The sequence below is a fragment of the Ceratotherium simum genome, chromosome 4, assembly GCF_057802395.1.
Source record: "Ceratotherium simum simum isolate JZ-2026a chromosome 4, ASM5780239v1, whole genome shotgun sequence".
In the NCBI taxonomy this organism is placed as follows: domain Eukaryota; kingdom Metazoa; phylum Chordata; class Mammalia; order Perissodactyla; family Rhinocerotidae; genus Ceratotherium; species Ceratotherium simum.
The window spans coordinates 83709487-83729701 of record NC_141903.1 but is presented as its reverse complement, the minus strand read 5'-3'; the positions used below and the strand labels follow the sequence as shown (position 1 = coordinate 83729701).

Sequence of the window (20215 nt, the reverse complement as noted above, 5' to 3'; positions counted from 1 at the left end):
TTCAGCATACTTTTCACTTTTAGATTATTGCATTTTTCTTGTAAGAACCTACTACATCTAAAATACACAGAGGCTTACTTGATCGTACAATCATCTTGAGATGTTTTAGCATTTTTAAAAGCTGTAAGAAATTTGGGCAAGAAAATAGTCAGAAATGTGAGATTAGTGGTCTCACAGATATAGCTCTCTTGTCTCTTTAGAAGGAGTCCTTATTGGTATCCTTTCCTCAGTTCTAGCTACCTTAGAAGGTAAATGTGACCAGTTGTCAGCTTAGATATGTTACTGCTCTAGGAAGTTCATTTGTAATATTCTTTATTTAAATCTAAAATAAACATTTGAGCAGCTCACTACACCAATGAGTTCGTGATACAAAGATCTTAATAAAAATGTAGTTGATTCAAAATACTTATGATTAATGATTAACATAAGTAGGCCAAAGTAATACGGTTTAGTCACTTTTTTTTAATTACATAACTTGAGTGATTCCAGTATTACTAGAATTTTAGAACTATGTTTTACAACTATGTACATGCAACTATGTATTTGTCTCCAATAGACAAAATATTCGATATTATAAATTATAAAGGACAGCTTTTACTTTTTTAGTGTACACATATCTAGATACAGCTAAACTTTTCTCTGATATGAATAAATTTAAAAACACATACTGAAAAAAAATGAGTTCCTATCTGACCATTATTTGCCTAGTCATAACATCCAGATATCTTTATTCCTCTGTTTCCTTTAACTTTACGTCTTGGTTCCTAGGACAATAAGGCAGATTAATTCTGAAGGTTATTTAGACTTCTTTGATAATGTATCAAAACTCAAACCCTTTAGTTGATATGCTCTAAGCAGACTATCAACTCACACCTTGATAATCCTCCTCTCCCCGAGAAACATTCAGAATGGCCACCAGGAATTGGTTAGTAGTTATTCATGGAGTTTATTTTGTATACTTTACCAATACTCTATATTCTCTTTTATCTGTTTGGCTGCTCCAAAGAACCTGAAAACTGAGTATATAAGTTTATATCTATATATTCTTTAAAAAACAAATCTGTTTAGGTTTTATCAAACCTGTATATTATCACAGAATCAAGTGCTATTATGCAATTTTTTAACCATGTCCTTTTTGTTTAAATTATACTATTGAATAAAATAAAACTATTGTACCTTTAAACTGCTTAAAATATTTCTTAATTTGTATTCAGAGCATTACTGTCTCAATTCTTTTCTTTACCTGCCCCATTATAATTATATTCCCTTATTAATAATGATCATTCCAATAAAAGAAATTCAAGTTTTTATTGAGCAGTTAATCTGTGTCCAGATTTGTGCAAGATACAGTGGATGCTATGGAAAAAGTGTAAGATATGGCCTCTGATCTCAAAGAGCTAGAAATTTAAAGGAAAAGACCACATTTCTGAAACAACTAGAGAAAAATATAAGCAGGATGAAACTGAGTATAAAATTGTATGAGACAAACTCTGAAGTATTAAGAATAGAGAGGTCAATGTAGTTAAAGAGAACTGGGCTTTGAAGTGATGGGTAAGGGGGTGTGGCATTTAATCTTGGACTTAACGGATTGACAGAAACACAGATATCCAGAATAAAAAAAGCCCTGGCTAAAGAAAATAGATATGATTTCTGAAATGGAGAAATTTTAATGCAGATCAGATCAAAAATTCTATTATTTGTTTGTTTTACTAGCTAAAATGATAACCACTTAGAGCCAACTAGTGCAACCTACTATGATTATCAATATTTAAAAAGTTAATTGTTCTCGACTTTTTTACATAGCAAAATAAAGACATAGCTTAAAATCTTCTACAATTATAGACTGAATGAGGTGCTTAGTACAGGTCTGTGTACTCTGAATTCTCCATAAGATCTTGAGACTGACTACAAAAAGAAATTTATTTTTTCCCATGTCTCTATCAGCACAGACATGCTCTCAAAATGTCTTCAATTTATGGTTTCTGACTCTGGTGTATGATTTGAAGTCCTGATTTTATATTGTCGATTATTTTGAAATGATAGAACTAATAAATAAAGAACAGCTGTACTAATAGCCTTACATGTCAAACAAAAACTAAAGTAAAAGATTTAAAAATTGACACAACCATGCAATATCGCTTTTGTGCTAATTTGCTGGTTTAAAATCAGCACTTTCCTAAGTTGCCACTTTTCGTTTGAGGAGCAGTATAAGGATGAGCTAGATGTAGAGTTAGAGCACAGAAATATTTTATGCTGCTCCATTCATTAGGCTTGATACAAGGTCCTTATCAAAGTCCAGTGCCTATGGGCATGTGGCCCCTTGCATCTGTAATCATGCGGACAGGCTGGAACAGCAGCAGTGAGAGTGGAAGTGTACTTCCTGCCTTGGCTCTGAATCATATGTATACTGGCAGAATGGCCAGCAGAGTCACTCTCTCATACATTCCAGAATTTGTCTAAAAAATAATCTGAATATTTGAAGTAAAATCTTTTTCTTGGATTGAGTTTCTGGAGACTTCTTGTTTATTTTTATTGTTTGGAATAACAGATGTTCACACCTATTAAAGGACCAAAAACTAAGTGAATAAAATTAGAAAATAGAAACCAAAAAATAATTGTCTACTCTTAAGAAGGGATGACATTTTAAGTTTATTCTGTACTGAATAGCCAAGAAAAGATTTAAGAATTCTCTTTGTTATTAGTGATTTAGAATTGGTCCCTTCTTCCTTTGCCACCTAAGATTGAAGGGTAGGGGGCTGGACTTGTGTTTATCCATCCATTAGTATTTTACCAATTACTTTATTCAAGATCAAAGTGTGGCACAAATTCATTATTAATTTGGCATTATTGAAACTTTCAAGTGATGAAAAACTCTTTCTAAAAATGTCCATCTTAGTCAAAGCTACCTGACAATTGTAATAATGAGAGAATACAAAGTCACTTTTTGGGTTTATGTTTTACTGATAACATAATCTGCTATCTAAAAATAAAATAAGCTTAATTTTTCTTGGGCTTTTTATCGACTCAAAAAAGTAATATTCTACAGGTGACCTTTATCTTTATTTTTTTGTGTGTTTGTTGACACTAAGAGAAGCTTCAAAAGGTAAATGCTCAAATTTACTTTCAATTTATATATTCTTTATATAGATAAAACTTTCGTATTTAAACTTATGTGCTTGTTAAATGGACTCATGTTTCATTATATGAGAAAACTGCAAATGCCTTTGGCTGTTTGATTCTAGGTTTAAGAGAAATCAGATGTGACAAATAGTCTTAAATAAACTGAATAAATAAAAATTCTTGGGGGGCCGGCCCGGTGGCGCAGGTGGTTGGGTGCGAGCCCTCCGCTTCGCCGGCCCCAGCGGCCCGGGGTTCGTGGGTTGAGACCCCAGGCGCACACCCACACACTGCTTGTCACGCCAAGCTGTGGTGGCGTCCCATGTAAGGTGGAGGAAGATGGGCACGGAGGTTGGCTCAGGGCCGGTCTTCCTCGGCAAAAAAGAGGAGGATCGGCATCAGATGTTGGCTCAGGGCTGATCTCACTCACAAAAAAAAAAAGGAAATTCTTAGAATTTTTCCAAGTCTTTTTTTTGGTAAACATTGCTTAAATAGCTTATTTCAGGTTATACATTTAAGCCTAATACAACTGGGTGTACTCATTGAGATAAAGGACAATTTTTCTTAATCTGATTCCACTTTTTTTGTGTGTGTGAGAGGAAGATCAGCCCTGAGCTAACATCTGTCGCCAATCCTCCTCTTTTTGCTGAGGAAGATTGGCCCTGGGCTAACATCCGTGCCCATCTTCCTCCACTTTGTATGGGACGCTGCCACAGCATGGCTTGACAAGCGGTGCGACCGTGCGTGCCGGGACAGAACCCCGGGCCGCCGCAGCAGAGCGCACGCACTTAACATCGATGCCACCGTGCGGCCCGATTCCACTTCTTTTGTTAAGAAACAGGAAGAGGTGAGATAAAACAAATTAAAGGATTGAACAAACATTTTGACCTGCTTAGGTTTCAAAAAAAATACATACATAATTTCTTTGTGGATAGAACAGTAATATTCAGTCCTCTAAAATGTGCCCATAATACTGAAGAACATAAATATTCTTTGCTTTTCCTTTACACTTTAACAAGTATAAATAAATGTTTGTCAACACCTAGGAATTGTCAGCTTTTAAGCCTTGGGGCAGAGTTTCTGAAATATTAAGTAAGACACCTACCTATGTTTTCTATCTGGAAATTTAAAGTAAATTAGTAAACATAATTCATCCAGAAAAGTTTACTCTGTGGGATTAAACATCCAAATTATCCTAAGTTATCAGAATTGACTGAAATGTTTTATAAAATGCCACTCAGATCGCAAACATTGGATTTTTACTTTAGTGACTTTTAGTTTTATTTGTAAATTGACTAGTAGGGATTTGTCTCACAATTATCAACCACTGTTAAATATTTCTCAATCTGTATGTAACATTTATGTAGAATTATCCTTTTAAAAGCAGGACATTTTGGAAATGTTCCTATTAGATAAATGCCATAATAGAAATTATTGACCTAGGAGGCTAAAAAATGAAACAAAAACAGAAAACAAAAAAAACCCCTCAGTTTTACTCTCAATTTTGCAACTCACTCAGTGCCATTAGAGTCTCTCTTCAGAATTATGTGTAGCTTCTGAACCTAATTCTTCCTCTTACTAGTTGTTTAGTTAGGATACCCTTTTGTGTCAGGAAACAGCATAACAGCATAGCATAGTAGGATCTTGACTTTATCCCTTCGATATATTAGATTACTACTTTCAACCTCAGTTTACTAATCTATAAAATGGGTATAATAGATGCGTTTTGGTAATGATTAGATGCGTTTGTATTTGCACTATACTTGAGTTATACTTCAACTGCAAGACATGGTAGCTATATTATAATAATTATTATTTTTAAAATCTTATTTTTAGTTATAATAATTCTAACTTTATTAATCACTATGTTTCAGTATCTTTATCTGCCAAATAAGGAGAACCTGTGTTCCCTTCAGAATTCCATAGCTATAGCTAAACTGTATTATATTTTTTTTTAAATGCCTCTGGTAGAGGAATTAAGATATTTTTATAAGTCTTACCTTTATGTAAAAGTACTCAAACTTGGCACTTGACATTATTATTTGTAATTTATAGTATTAAATTATTGGGTTTTGGTAAAGGATTAGTTAGTTATTGTTTGGTGCCCCGGGTTTATCAGTTTCCTAAAACCCTATACTTCTCTTAGCTGTTACCAAAATTCTGCTCTTCCTTCAGAAATTGGCTATGTCAATTATTTCATTTTACTATCAGTATTAACAGAAACTATCATTAAAAATCTTCATGTATAATTCTTTTTCTTATCTGAGCAGAATGACTTAAATTAGCTTGTAGCAAACAGATGGTAGTGTGCTTATATGGTATTTATGTTGTTTTCTTCTCTGCTAAGAGGTGGGAGAGGGACTTACCACTTGTAAAAATTATTCTTAGGTTATATGTTGATTTATGTGATAAACTTTAATGGGAAAGTAGGAAGCTGCCCAGTTTTCTTGTTCACTGTATTTATATCTGGTAAATGCACTGTATTTGAATCTTACGCCTTTTCCTCTCAGAGCAAATTATGTATACTTAAAACTGGGCTGCTCAGTCTTGATATTCTCCCAAAGCTAATCATGTTTTCCTTTCTTCCTAGTTCAGACTTGGTTCCTTCAACCTAGAGAAAGTTGTAAGCCCAGGTGAGGTCATTAGAGAACTTATTTGTGACTGCCTGGACACCATCGCAGAAAGCCAAGCCAGAAATGAGCACCTGCAGAAAGAAAATGAAAGGCTTCTGAGAGACTGGAATGACGTTCAAGGACGGTGTGTGCATAATGAGCTTGTGTTGTAAGAACACTCAGCTCTTTATGTCATTGTAGCTTTAAGTTGATGATTTGTAAATTTAAGATACATGTAGACTACCACATATTCAAAGTAAAATCTGTCATTAGTTGTACCTTTGCTCAATATGATTAAATCAAATTATTGGTCACTGTTGTGCATTATAGGAGTCTATTAACACTTTTAGGCCATTAGTATTTGGTGGCAACTTATAAACAATAAGGAGTAATTGGGCAATGAGAATTAGAACTCGTTAATATTAGTCAAAATTTAGGAAGTTGATGTTTATAAGGATTACTTTAGCTCAAATTACAGGATTAGTAGTGAATAAAAAAGAGATGAAATATAAATAAGCACAATTGATTCCTTATTTGGAATCTTTATATGAATGGCAACTATTTCAAATGATGTGTTTTGGCTGCTGATAGAGATTTATTTTTCCTGATTGATTGGAAATTCATACTACCAGCATTTTTAAAAGATGAGGTAATTGTGACTACTGGATGAGACATTTGAAAGCCTTTTATTTTCCTGATTTTGCTCCTTATTTTTTAAATGATGAAGAGGAAAGTCAGTTATCTTTTCAAATGTGCATTTTCTCAACTTGATCATAATCTAGGCTGTATTATTCTACTATGTAAAAGATGTTTGAAGGAAATAAGATGTCTCTTGTGAACATTTCTATCTCTGCCGAGACATATGTAATGTAATAAGCATATGTTTGTATGTATATATCTTGCAGTGTCTGAAAGAATTATGTGGAATGTATATAATAATGATAATTATTATTATCATTATTATTACATCCAGTATATCCAGTAGATTTTTTTCTCTTTCATTCAAACCAGCAGCTATAAAATATAGGAACATTTATCCTGTTTATGGTCTTTTGAGGGCAATCCTTGAGATTGTTTTTATGAACATTACTAAGCATGGAGGAGTACATGAAAAATAGTGAAGAGTTTTACCATTATTAATATATGTATGAGAGAATGAGGTTGACTAAAAGAAATTATGTTTCTATACATTCAATTATATTTATTAATTAATGCCAGAAATAGAAAATTAAGTTCCTAACACCTGGTTATATTTGGCTCTCAGTTATTATATTAAGAAAGTCATTATCTTGTTCTCTTTTAGCTCTGAAGTATTTTTATCTCAAATTATATAAAAATAAAAACCGAATCAAAACTATGTAAAATATTAGGAAACCATACAGAAAAATAAGTTAATTTTTCTCTTTAACTTTTGTTTTATTTATGTTAGTATGAATCAAGATCAAATATCTGTGCTAGAAAGCATGTTTTGGGGCCTATATCTATAGCTTGGGTGTGTTTTTCTATTTTATATAATAAATAAATCAAATTAAAAGAGATGTCCCGTGGTCGTGATAAACCATTATATTTAAAACTCAGAATACCCTCAGGATGATAGGAAATTTGATCCACAAATTGCCTACAAAAATGCAGACTGGGTACTTGGTCCTTGAACAAATTGCTTTAAAATGTCTGCCAGAGGTTGCAAGAGGTATTACCTCATCAGTATTCAAGCCACTGCCATGGAATGGAAAACAGCAGGAAGCACAGAGGAGACAAATGCTTTCTGTGCCGCAGAACAGTGTGTGTGAGCGATACATACAATCTGTGGCCCACAGATGCTTGATTTGCTATTTTGGAAGTGTCCAGAAAGTGCTTTTGTGTTATTGTGGCAGAAGATTTTCTGTTTGATCAAAAGCACAGCCGTGTATCTTATCACTTGCCTCTTTGTGCGCCAGCTTTTCTTTTTTTGTAAATACTGGATTAGACGTTTTTCAGGGGCTGAAGATGTGTGCCGTTGGGTTGGTCCTCCAAACTGAGAGGAAAGAGTGTCCACTCCAGAGAATTCTAGGCTCTTGATTATCTACCAGATGTCAGATTAGTAGTTTTATCTTTTCCCAAATTTGGTTTTCTTTCCTATCAGAGGAGAATGTGTCCATTTTAAGGAGCTGTAAATCCATCTTGCTCCTGGCCAAGCAGTGTTCCCTCTCTAGAGCCTTAGTATCTGGAAAATGAGCAAAAGATTTACAGCTCCAGCTTCTGTAATGCAGTAGTACTGATCGGGAGTCTTGAGAGGGATTAGAAGTAGGACAAGAACATACTGAGTTAGGTAACTCAGGACGTGGGAAGTAGAGAATCATTAAAGTTGGGACTATCATGTTAGGCCTGGCCACAGTTCAGTTTTCCGGGCAGCCTCTGATTACTCTTGTATCGGTGTCCATCCATGGTCCAATCATTTCTTGCCCATCATTGTTTCAGACTGTGTTTGCATGGGACAGGGGCACAAAATAGGGGCTGCGAATCCCATAGAAGCTATGGAAGATAAGTCTGAGATATATTTAATACACAATAGACTATTATATGAACCCAAAGCAGTCATATACAGATGTGCTTATAATGGAAAATGTGACATGTTATGAGGAGAAATGTGAATTACCAAAAATATGAATTGTATCCAATTTTTTGGAAAATATATCTTTAGATAGAGAATATCTAGAAAGAGAAAATGAAATGTTAATAGTGTATGTCTGAAATTGTGAATTAAATTTTCCTTTACTTTTGGGGGGTATTTTTTGCATATATTTTGGTATTTAAGTATGTATCGCTATTATAAGCAGAGCCAACTCTAAAGCTATTTCCATTTGGGATGACCGTGGAGAATAAATGAGGTTTGAGTAAGGAATGAGGAATTGCAGTATGAGGAAAAAGAATGAGCTCTAATGTGTAGACTTTTAACGTATATATTTGCTGTTATTTTTTATTTACTGTTTTATAATTGTGGCCTTAGCTCCATTTTGAACAAGTGACATTACTGGATTAATTTAATTTTGTATAGTTTTAATAAAGGAGGAAGCATTAGAAATAATGTCTGTGAATCCTCAGGTTATTAGCTATATTTATTTCACTGGTTTTTCCTACTTAATTTCAAATAACAACTCTCAAGTTCCATGTTACTGAATAGGTCTTTTGTTTGCACTCAGACATCAAGTTAGAAACTCTCCAGCTTTATTCTGAGTTACAGTTATTATAAACCTATAATTGGAGGCAGTTTTCCGCAGATTGAATTGGGGTGACACTCATGGAGTCATTAGAATAGAAGAGCCTTGAAAGCTCTTCTGCTTCCTCTTTCTGCCTTCGAGCTAGGATCACATTCTATCCAGATGAGTTCAGTCCGATTTTTAAAGACCTTAAGAGATATCTTCAGCGCCCCTTGGTAGCCCATTATAGTGTTTAAGAACAGTTACAGTCAGAAAATTCTTCCTTCCGTCTATTGGTAATCTGAGTCCTTCATGGTATAGCTGAAGGCCATTTCCTCTTGTTCTGTCATCAGAAAGGATGAGAAACAGCTGTTCACTCTCTTCTGTACCTAAAGGCTTATTAAATCTCTTTACCACTGCTTTCTTTTCCAGTTCTTTTTAGTATTCTTTGTCCTCTGAACTCTATTCAGATTTTCTTTTGCTGTACGACCCTGACCTGGATATCAATTTGGCCCGAGCTGATTGTAAATATAAGGATTACTGCACTGTTTCTAAGTACCATATGCTCACATTTATGTATCTATTGTTTTATTTTGGGTTGTCATTTAATCTGTTGTTTTATTTTGGGTGTTATTTCTGCATGAAATTGCCTTGTTTCTGCTCTTATTTTTTGTTGTTGTTGTTTGACATGTTATTCTTAGATTCTTTGTTTTCTGACCCAGAAATATTTTATTTTGAATTATCAGTATTTTTCCATATTTAGTTTTTATCCTTTTAATTTTTTAAAAATTACTCCCATTTGGTCCAAGTTCCTAGATATCTCAGTCTTAGGTTGCTAATTAAACTTAGCATTGTTGTTCCGTTGTCCTAGTCGCTGCTGAAAGGATGAAGCATCATTAGGTCCTTCCTGTTTGATGCCATTTATGGTTTCATGAGGTTTAAGCTTTGCCTTAGAGATGATCCTTGGACTAGTGGTGCTCTAATGTAGTTGTGTGTAAGTTCTCCTTTAGTGTCACTAAACATAACAGTGAATCCCATCTCTGTCCTCCACTAAATGGTCTCACTTCCTATAATTCCTGTCTAGTTCTTGAGTTGGAGAGTTGCCAAGAGGCAAGTCATATGGAAGGCATAGTAATATCACAATGCTATAAGGGAAGACTGGCATTAAAAATGGGGTGGGGGGGATAGTATATACGTCTTAGTTACTGCATATTGAATAATTAAGAGTAAATTCATATCCTGAAACTGTTCACAATAATATTCTGTCCCAACCAACCCAAACTCCCCAGCTTTGTCTAGGAAGTATTATCCATTCAAATGATGATCAGAAGTTTAGTGGCAACAAAATCCTAAAGCTTTGCTAAAACCAAGCAAGGTTAACTCACATGATGCCATTCATTCTATTGAGTTTGCTTTTTTATCACAGAAATGTTGCTACCTTTGACAATGTAGCTGTGACACTAGTTATTTAGATTAACAGTATTTCATTTTGATTCCTATTTTCATTTTTAATTCATGTTATATCAAATGTTAATTTTAATAAAGTTTTAGAAATTTGCTTGATAGTTAATAAGTACACATAATTTGTCAATCAAGAATTATTGAAGTGATTTACATGGAAATTAAATATGCATTTAAATCAGATAAATTACTAGTTGGTTACTATTCCTAAAATTTGGTATAATAAATTATAACATTATACAAGATTTTTATTGTACATTTTTATATATTGGTTTTTACTTTGCATGTGTTTAAAGTATTTTATTATATACTCAGGTATTTTAGTGGTATGTATGTTCTATTCATCTTTAAAAAACTTTTGTCATTGTGTTAATTAGAAAATAGTACACAAAGATGTTTATAATGTTTACATAACACTTTGCATCGGAAATATAAATGCAGTGACATGACCCTGCTTAAAATAAGCCGTCAATATTGGCAGCTCCTCTTCAACTTTGGCTGTTTTTTTTTTTTCCCCACACCTTTTGGTGTACTTCTTTCTTAGAGAGCTTTGTTTGATGAAAGGAGTACTTTTATATTAATATTTACAGCAATTTTTTTAGAAGCCGAAGATGAAAAATATCACTGTTACAACGGTGAATAGCTATTAAATGAATGAAATTTAATATTCAGAATCACTAGTTTTCCATTTCCTTGTAAGATGTCCATATTAACTCACTCACTTTATTCATTTATCTAATAAATTGCTACTAAACATCTGTCAAAGGCCAAATACCGTGCTAGGCATTGAGGATAAAGCGACCAAAGAACACATATTCTCTCCGCCCTTATGCAGTTTTCACAGCTTTGCAACGACTATGCTATTAGGGGGCTATAATTGGTCCCAGAAAATATATTGCCATATGTTCCTTTTCATCCCATGAGAGGCCCTACATCTCTGCATCTCTAGATAGGTAGGTTGTTGAAAGCACAAAAGCATATATATCAAAAGTATAAAATTTTGACAGTTTTCTAATTATTAAACTGAAAAAATATTATAAATTATATATATAAAATTAAAATACTAGGATACCTGTATAGAACAACAGAAGTATAAATAAACAGTATGGTAAATAGAAAATTAGGGGGGGCCGGCCCTGTGGCTCAGGAGTTAAGTGCGCGCACTCCGCTACTGGCGGCCCAGGTTCGGATCCTGGGCGCGCACCAACGCACTGCTTGTCTGGCCATGCTGAGGCAGCATCCCACATACAGCAACTAGAATGATGTGCAACTATGACATACAACTATCTACTGGGGCTTTGGGGAGAAAAAGGGAAAAAAAGGAGGAGGATTGGCAATAGATGTTAGCTCAGGGCTGGTCTTCTTCAGCAAAAAGAGGAGGATTGGCATGGATGTTAGCTCAGGGCTGATCTTCCTCACAAAAAAAAAAAAAAAACTAGGCAGAACTAGACTACATTTAAAAGAATATTGTACATGAAATAATTTATATTTGAGTCTTTGAAATAGTAGTTTATTCAGGGTGTATACACGTATTAAGTATATGCACCTCTGCTAGTTTTGCTTTCTTTATATATATATATATCTGGGAGATTAAAATTAATACAATCCCTTGTTAACTCATTTGAACATTTTAGGAAGGATTATAAATGATAGAGAATTTTATGTTCTGTATTATATATCTGATGTAGTGTTTCACATTTGCTGTTTCATTAATCTCATCTTGGAAATTTTAAGTTGGATACTTTCATTTGGTAGATATATGCGTGTGTGTGTGTGTGTGTGTGTGTGTGTGTGTGTGTATAGTGCTGGGTTATAAGGATATAACTGGGTAAGTCATGTTTTTGCTATGGAGCAGTTCATAATCTACTTAGGGCAACAGATTAGATAAATCACCTAATCACAAAACAAGATCACGGTTGCTATTATTAACAAAGTACAGGAAACATAGGCTTTAGTTACTCTTGCTTGAAATTTCTCCCACAAAAATATTCTTTTGGAAATAAACCATAGATGTGAATAAATTATTACATTCAGGCATTTAAATTTTTTCAGCTTTTTTTGTATCAGTTTCCAATTTTGATTCTTATCTCAGTACATAGGTTACTAACATTAATAACTTCTAATAAGCTCTAATTATTTATCTATGTAAAACTTTAAATCAGCAAAAACACGTAAAAATGATTTTTGATTGTATTTTTCTTGAAAAGTTTTCTTGAAATTATCTTCAGTGTTAGACTGAGTAATATTAACACTAAGCAAAACTGTGTGATTTATTTATTTGTTCATATACATTTCAGATTTGAAAAATGTGTGAGTGCTAAGGAGGCTGTGGAGACTGATCTTTATAAACGGTTTATTCTGGTGCTGAATGAGAAGAAAGCAAAGATCAGAAGCTTACATAAATTGTTAAATGAAGTTCAAGAACTGGAAAAGAACATCGAGCATGAAAGGTATTTTTACCTTTCTGTCTTTGAATGACAGATGCATAAATTTAAGTGGAATTTCTTCCCAAACTTAATGAAAGTTAGGTCCCAACTTTCTAGTAACATGATACCACTTGATAGTCTGGGGTTGGATGCTCTGGCTGTTAGACAGGGATGCAGTGGGCTGAAGAGTTCTCAGTGTGATCTCTCCACGTTTGCCCAACTGTCACCTATATTTAAATCATAAAACTGGCATCAGGTTTGTCTAAGTATTAGTTGTTTAATTCTTAGATATCACTAAAATATATTAATTACAAACTTTCCTCTTCTACAAAACTACAGCGTTGGATGCACATTTGTAATCTTGATATCTAAGCAGTGGTTCACTTTATAATCAAGTGGCTCTGAGGTTAGATGTACTTGATTTTTAAGGAAGAGTTATAGGTGACTTATGCTTGGTATGGCTTTGGACAATTATAATTGTTTTAGGCATTAGTGGATATAGGTTTGGATTTATTGCCCTGAGTCTGAGAGAGAGCACAGGTTTACCAATAGCATGATATAAAGAATATAACATTTGATGTCAGATGTTCTGGTCTGCCATTGATATCTATTAGTGCGTGACTTTGGGCAAGTCCTTTAAACTCTCTGTGCCTTACTTTATCTTCATAACAAGATTAAAGGTACTCATCTCAGGAATTTTGGGAGATTAAATGAAAGGCAGAATTGCTTTGAGGTCAGTAAAATGTTGAACACTCTGTGACCCACAGAAGAAAATTTGGTAGAATAGTATTTTGATAGAAGAATAGTAAGTGATAAGAAACTGATATAAGAATTAAGTATAGTTAGCACTAAAACACATTTAAATTTTTAGATAAAAGAGAAACTTGTTCTTAAGAGAGTTAACATATAGTCTTTAAAGTGGTTTCATCTAAATCATATATATTTCAATATATGTTTGTTTAACTAGAATCTTTTTCCAGGGATATTTTCTATAATTACTTACTGGTGAATTTGATACCTAGTCAGGAGTGAGCCAATAATTTGTAATTCTACCTTTCTCTGTTTCTAGGGAAACTACAACATGTTCTGAAGTGACTGCTGACAGAGACGCAGCCTATGGTGAAAGTACTGATGAGGACAGTGAAAACTTGCCTGATCCCTCTGGGTTAGCTCCAGGTGAGAGAAATACGGTTATTTCCTTTGTTGAATATCTCTCTTGGGCTTATTACCGTAATGATAATAAACCATAATGAAAGATGTTATCAGAAAGTTTTTTTCTACATAAATTCTTTAGGGTTTTCAGTCTAGAACCTCAAATACTTAATATTAAAAATTAATATTTATTATAAAATGCAGCAACTCATTAGAGCATCAACAAGCAAGCATGCACACATACACCAAGGTGTAGTAATCCTTGTTAAATGTGGGTGCATAAGGAATAAGCAAGATATGCCTTCATCCTAAATATCGCCAGCTTGAAGCTGGATGCTTTTAACATTTGGGATCTTATCTAGCTGGAGCTATGGGTGGGGCAGTGGAGCAGGCTGATCTAGAAGCTTTAGATTATACTAAGTTTGAGGCCTTCTCTTACTATTCAGAAAAGAGATTGCCATAGAGTGAGATGGGACAGAAGACGAGAAGGGAGATGGCAGTTTAGTTTAAAGTGAGCCTTACTCAATCCCTCAGATCAAGTAACCAGCAGGTTTTCAAACCCATGGATTATTTTCTAGAGTTTTATAGATTTCCTAGAGGTAGGAGCCCCTGAACTCATCTTATACTTAGATGGTTCTGATGTAAGCCCAATATTCTCAAAATAAATGTTTGATTCATTTATTCAGCAGATATGTTTTTAAGTGTCTATTATGTGCCAGGAACTTTTCTGTGCAGTAGAGAGCAAAACACAAAAATGTCTGTTTTCGTGGAGTTTTAATTCTAGTCAGGGAAACAGACAATAAGAAGATGAATAAATTAAATATAAAGTATGTTCGGTAGTGATAAGTGCTAAAGAGAAAAATAAACCAGGAAAAGATGATAGAAAATGTCAGGGTGGGAATAGGGATGAGGGTTGTGATTTTAGCCAGGGCACCAGAAAAGGCATTGGTGAAAAGGTGACAGGTCCATCTATGGGAAGAGCATGCTGGGCAGAAAAAGCAGTTAAGTATAAAGGCCCTGAGATGGGAGATTGCTGGATGTATTCAAGCAATACCCCAGAGGGCGGTATGGATAAACTGGAAAGATGAAGATTAGGGAGAATTAGGAGATAAGGTTAGAGAGAAGCCAGATCATGTGTAGGGCCTTATAGGCCATTGCAAGGATTTCAGCTTTTACTTTGAGTCATATTGGAAACCGTTGAAGGGTTTTAAACAGTCAAGTGACATGATCTGACTTAAGTTTTAACAGGACTAATCTGGCAGTTGTGTTGAGAATAGAGTACAGGATGATAATCGTAGAAGAGGATAGAAGAAATGGAAAACTAGTACAACAATGAGTGAAGGCTGAGAGTAGCTTAGGCCAGAGTGATAGCAGTGAGGGTGATAAACAGCAGGCAGGTGCTAGATATGTTTAGAGGAGCAGGATTTGCTGGTGAGGTGGGTGTGGGTCATGACAGAGAGACAGATACCAAGAATGGTAAGTTTTTTGGACTGAACTACTGAAGGCATGCAGTTGCCTTAATGGAGTTGGGGGGACTGCAAAAGAAGGTTAAGAACTCAGTTTTAGAAACATTAATTGTGCGATATTGAATAGGGAGTTCGATATACAAATTTGAAGTTTGGGGGAGGGTTTCCTGTGGAAGATGTAAGGAAAGATGACATTTAAAGCTGGCTGAGATATCAAGGGAGTTTTAGAGTTAGAGAAGATAGGAAAGAAGTGGTCCCAGAATCCGGCCCTGGTACACTTGAATGTGTAGAGGTCAGGAAGATGAGGAGACCAGCAAAGAACACTGAGAGGGAGCATCCAGGAGCCAGCAGGCAAATACTGTAAAGCAGGGTATCCTGGAAGGCCAGTCAAGAAAGTATTTCAAGGAGGAAACAGTGATCAGCTGAGCTGAGTGCTGCAAATTTGTTAAGGAAGATGAGAATTGAGGATTCACTGATGGATTTAGCAACACAAATGTTATTGTGGGAATCTTAAGAAAACATTTTCAGTGGAATGATCGGGAGTAGAAGAGAGTAAGAGGTTCAAAAAGAATGAGAGGAGAGAATTGGAGAAGAGACAGCCAGTCTAAGCAACACTTGTAACAAGTCTCACTGTAAAGAAAAAGGAAAACCCAGGGCAGCAGCTGGAGATGGGGGAATGGGGTTGAGAGGGTTTTTTTCTCAGATGAGAGAAATGATACCATGTTTGTGTACTGCTGGGAGTAAATAAGGAGAGAGAGGAAAAAATGTCCAGGCAGCAGACAGAGGTAAGAGTTGCTGGAATACTGTCTCTGAGTAGGTAAGGGAAGATAGGATCAAATGGAAAAGTGGCAGGATTCATTTAGCTGGGAGCATGGGCACTTCTCCTCATGACAGGAAAGGAGGTGGAATAAATGGACAAAGACATAGGAAGGTGTTTAATTGCGGTCGTGGAAACTTACTGATGTTGATTAAATTAGTTGATTGATTAATCTGATTCTAACTAGATTCGAATTGGATCGCACACATACACACTCACACTTTTGCACGTCAGTTAAATTTCTTTTCGTTTGGAGGCTATGCTTGTTTTATATTAGTGAACCACTTAAAATGAAATCATTCTTGAATAAAATGTAATCAAAAGCTCACAAAGAGAATCTGTACTTTTTCTAACTTAAATATTCAGAATCTTTCCTAAATACAATGGCCTTTGATTTTATTCCTTATTCAGAGTATCTCACCAGGCTTTGAAGTAGATGAATATCACTGTTGAAGAGAAATACATAGTTAATATGGCTGTATGAGAATGGAGTCCTTTGTGTGTTCATTCTCTTTTAAGCAAAGCTTTAAGCTATAATTGTACTATTTTAAATTGGGCAGAATTTCTCTTCTCTTCAAAAAATGTTGAGTTCATTGCATACTTTTTCTGTGTTTTACATGGCATATTTTCTTTAACTCATATCTAGTTCACTACATATTTGATGCATAGGTCTCTCGTTCTAATTTTTTTTTTTTTTTTGCATTTAACTTGCTTTTGGCAAGTTTTTGATGTCAAGAATTAAGATCGTTTATATTAGAAGTTTTAACTATACTTTTCCTTCTCCCTCAGTAAGAAATATTCAGAAAACTGAAGTTTGCTATAAAAGAAATGAACCTCAGCTCTCAAATGCTTGTTATTGAATTAAGAACTAGATCCCATTGGGCCGGCCCCGTGGCTTGGTGGTTGAGTGAGCGCGCTCCACTGCTGGCGACCCGGGTTCGGATCCCGGGCTCGCACCGACGCGCTGCTTCTCCGGCCATGCTGAGGCCGCGTCCCACATACAGCAACTAGAAGGATGTGCAGCTATGACACACAACTATCTACTGGGGCTTTGGGGGGAAAAAATAAATAAATAAAATCTTTAAAAAAAATAAATAAAAAAATAAAAAAAGAACTAGATCCCATAAATCTGAGGAAAGTGTTGTTAAACAATAAAATGAGCCTCCTTATAGTTTACCAGATTCCATAGTTCCTTCTTTTACGAGGACAAAATACATTGTTAGTCCGTGGGATCTTTTTCTTTTTAAATCACAGCTTTGTCTTTTGGTATTTTATGTATTATTACTATGTGTTTTGGGCAGAGCAGTGAGAATTTCTTCTTGAACTTATTTTGCCATCTTGATAATAAATTACTTATTCTCAGAGTACAAGTAAATATGTGAATTGATTTTAGATATTGCAGGTTTATGAGCACTTTCTCTACAATAAAAACAAGAGGAAAAGAAATCGATGGGATTTAATACATTTACTCTGTCTTTCAGAAAGCCGTTTCTTTAAATGACTACATGTATAACTTGGTAGTAATTTTTATCATGTAAATGTATTTTCATCGTTAATTATTAAAATCACCACATTTCTTCTTGAGTTCTTCACATTATTTCCCCATTCCTGCATGATAAAAGAGGTTTTAGCAAGACTGAGATCATTTAGTCATTTCACAATATTCATTCAAGGAAAAGGTCTGTTTATTTTTATACATATATCCAGAAGTAGGGTAGGGATATTATAGTTTGCAGGAAACTGATAGGTAAAATTTTTATGAATAAGCAATCTTTTTTCTTACCTTTTTTCTCCAAAGTTTTCAGTTTTCTCCCTATCATTAGGATTGTTGAGGAAATTACTGATAAGTAGTCCAATCTAATGAATGACATGGTGCTTTTATGTACTACACCATATAATATGAAAAACCTTTAAAATATTCATTATAGTTTATTAGCTAAAAGGAGATCTCCAAAGTATTCTGAAACTTGAACATCACAGTCTATACCACCCCACAACTACATTTTATATTTTTCTGTAGCAAGATTTACTTTCTGTGTGTCTGAACTTCCAGAATTTCTAGATGGGTAGCAATGGTATTACAGATTTTATTTCCTAAACGATGACTGCATACTAAGGCCCTAGGGTTAGAGTTCGTAGGTATTGCACTTTGTTTCAGATTAAGATTATGATAGATAAACTAGTTGCTGTGTTATAGCTCAAATCCTGGATTACAAAGGAGGATGGGTCACTTTTAGTCCCATCTTGTTTGTATTCACTCCTTGTGGCTTTAAGGATTTCCCGGTTGGTCTGGACTCCTCCTACCTCCAAAGTTTTGCTTTTGTTTTTATTTTTTAATTCAGTGGAAACTTGTTAGGTTATTACTTGTTAGGTAAAACAACCTTCTCTACAGGAAACCCTCTGTTTCTTTGAACACAAATCAAGGTAACACCTGCTGTCCGTGGCAGTGGAGAAACTTCAAGTTGAACTAGGTCCACTGAATAACAGAACCTCACCAAAATACACAGAGATAGAAGTGTAATTAGTATGGCGTCTGAGTGCCAGAACTTCTAGCAGTGCATTCAAGTGGCCTCTCAATTGCACCAACAATATCTGATATAACCTAAAAAATAATCATAGTTATGCAGTTTTTATATGGTTTCATAACCATTTTGATACTGTAACAACAGTAGAATTATATGTGAAAGCAATTTTTAAATGTATATGAATATTCTAAGAATTTTAGCCATTATTGCAAAACATTTCTTACACTTAACATAATTCAAAATGTGTGTGAATATTTATTGGAAAAATTGGATTTCTTTCATAGAAATAGGATCTTTCTTGTGAAGCATTTTGAAAGCTTATGCTTAATTGACTCCTAATTAGCCATCACAAGAGGGATTGTTTTAATGCCTCATTAATTATTATTTTAAAATTATTTTAAAAAATGATCAATATTTTAAAATTATATTTATTTCTATTAATAGAAATTGACAGTATTTCTTACAAGTAGAGACCAATTAAATCAGCCTTACTAAAAGTACAAATACAAAATATACATATTCTAGAATATTTTACCCTTCTTAGCTTCATGTTAAAGGTGCACAACCACTAAAAACAAAGAAAATAAGCTTCCTTTCCGCCTTTATGTGTAATTATTAGCCCGAGATTTAGCACACTAGTTTAATTAGTCCTGCTTCTTAACCAACAGGAAGGTCCCTGTATAACTGCTATCAGTAATTTAGGCTTCTACTTAGTTGGTGGGCTTCCTGAAAGGAAGTGTGATTATAGAATAGCCTTTTTGAGAATAAATGAATGGCTATGTCAAACAGTTGATGAATACTGATATAGTAGCTTTTAAAAATAGAACAGAATCCAAAATTTCTAAGTATCAAAGAGCTTGTTGCTTCGAACAGTGAATGTCTACTCACAGAGGGGATAACAGCATGTCCTGCCAAAGAGATTACTCAGAAATTCAGCTTTAGAATCACAGATTATGCCCTTCATCTTATCCAACTTGTTTATCGTAGACACATTTATTTCTAAATTCTAAATAAAAGCTTGATTTAGTAAAACCTATCACAAAACTGGAAAAGCATTTTGGGTGTATTTCCTAGCAATTGTAGGCTTTTACACGTTAGCAGCATTGCTGAGGAATGACTGTCAACTTCAGAAATCTAGATCTCAGATAGTTCTAGATCTTCTAGTTCAAGCCCATCATTTTTCAGAAGAGGGCACAGAGGTCTGGAAAGGTTAAGTATGTTACTGTTGGTCATACAAGAGAAAAGAATGAGAAAATATTTGCCTTTTATAACAATAAAATAACCACATTTGCACATCTCATTTTGAGAAATTGTAAAAACCCTTAGAATTTCCTAACACTAGGGAAATTGCCAATGATGTGATACAATAATGAGAACACTTTTTCTCCTAAAAAAAGGAGAGATCCTATTTGTACGTAAATTCTCTAGAAAGATAGTCAACATCATCAGATTAAACAAATAAG

General features: G+C 34.4%; 1 protein-coding gene across 7 annotated transcripts in view; it reads left to right on the top strand.

Moving 5' to 3' along the window:
• XRCC4 (X-ray repair cross complementing 4) overlaps positions 1-20215 on the top strand; it is a 234099-nt gene that overhangs the window by 84817 nt on the left and 129067 nt on the right. For 6 of the 7 annotated variants that reach the window (XM_087430087.1, XM_087430088.1, XM_087430086.1 and 3 more), the window contains 3 exons: positions 5708-5874; positions 12664-12816; positions 13862-13968. In XM_087430087.1, the coding sequence (XP_087286213.1) occupies positions 5708-5874; positions 12664-12816; positions 13862-13968 (427 nt within the window). Of the gene's footprint in view, positions 1-5707; positions 5875-12663; positions 12817-13861; positions 13969-17016; positions 17812-20215 lie in introns of those variants that run through there. The other variant, XM_087430089.1, reaches the window with a different exon arrangement.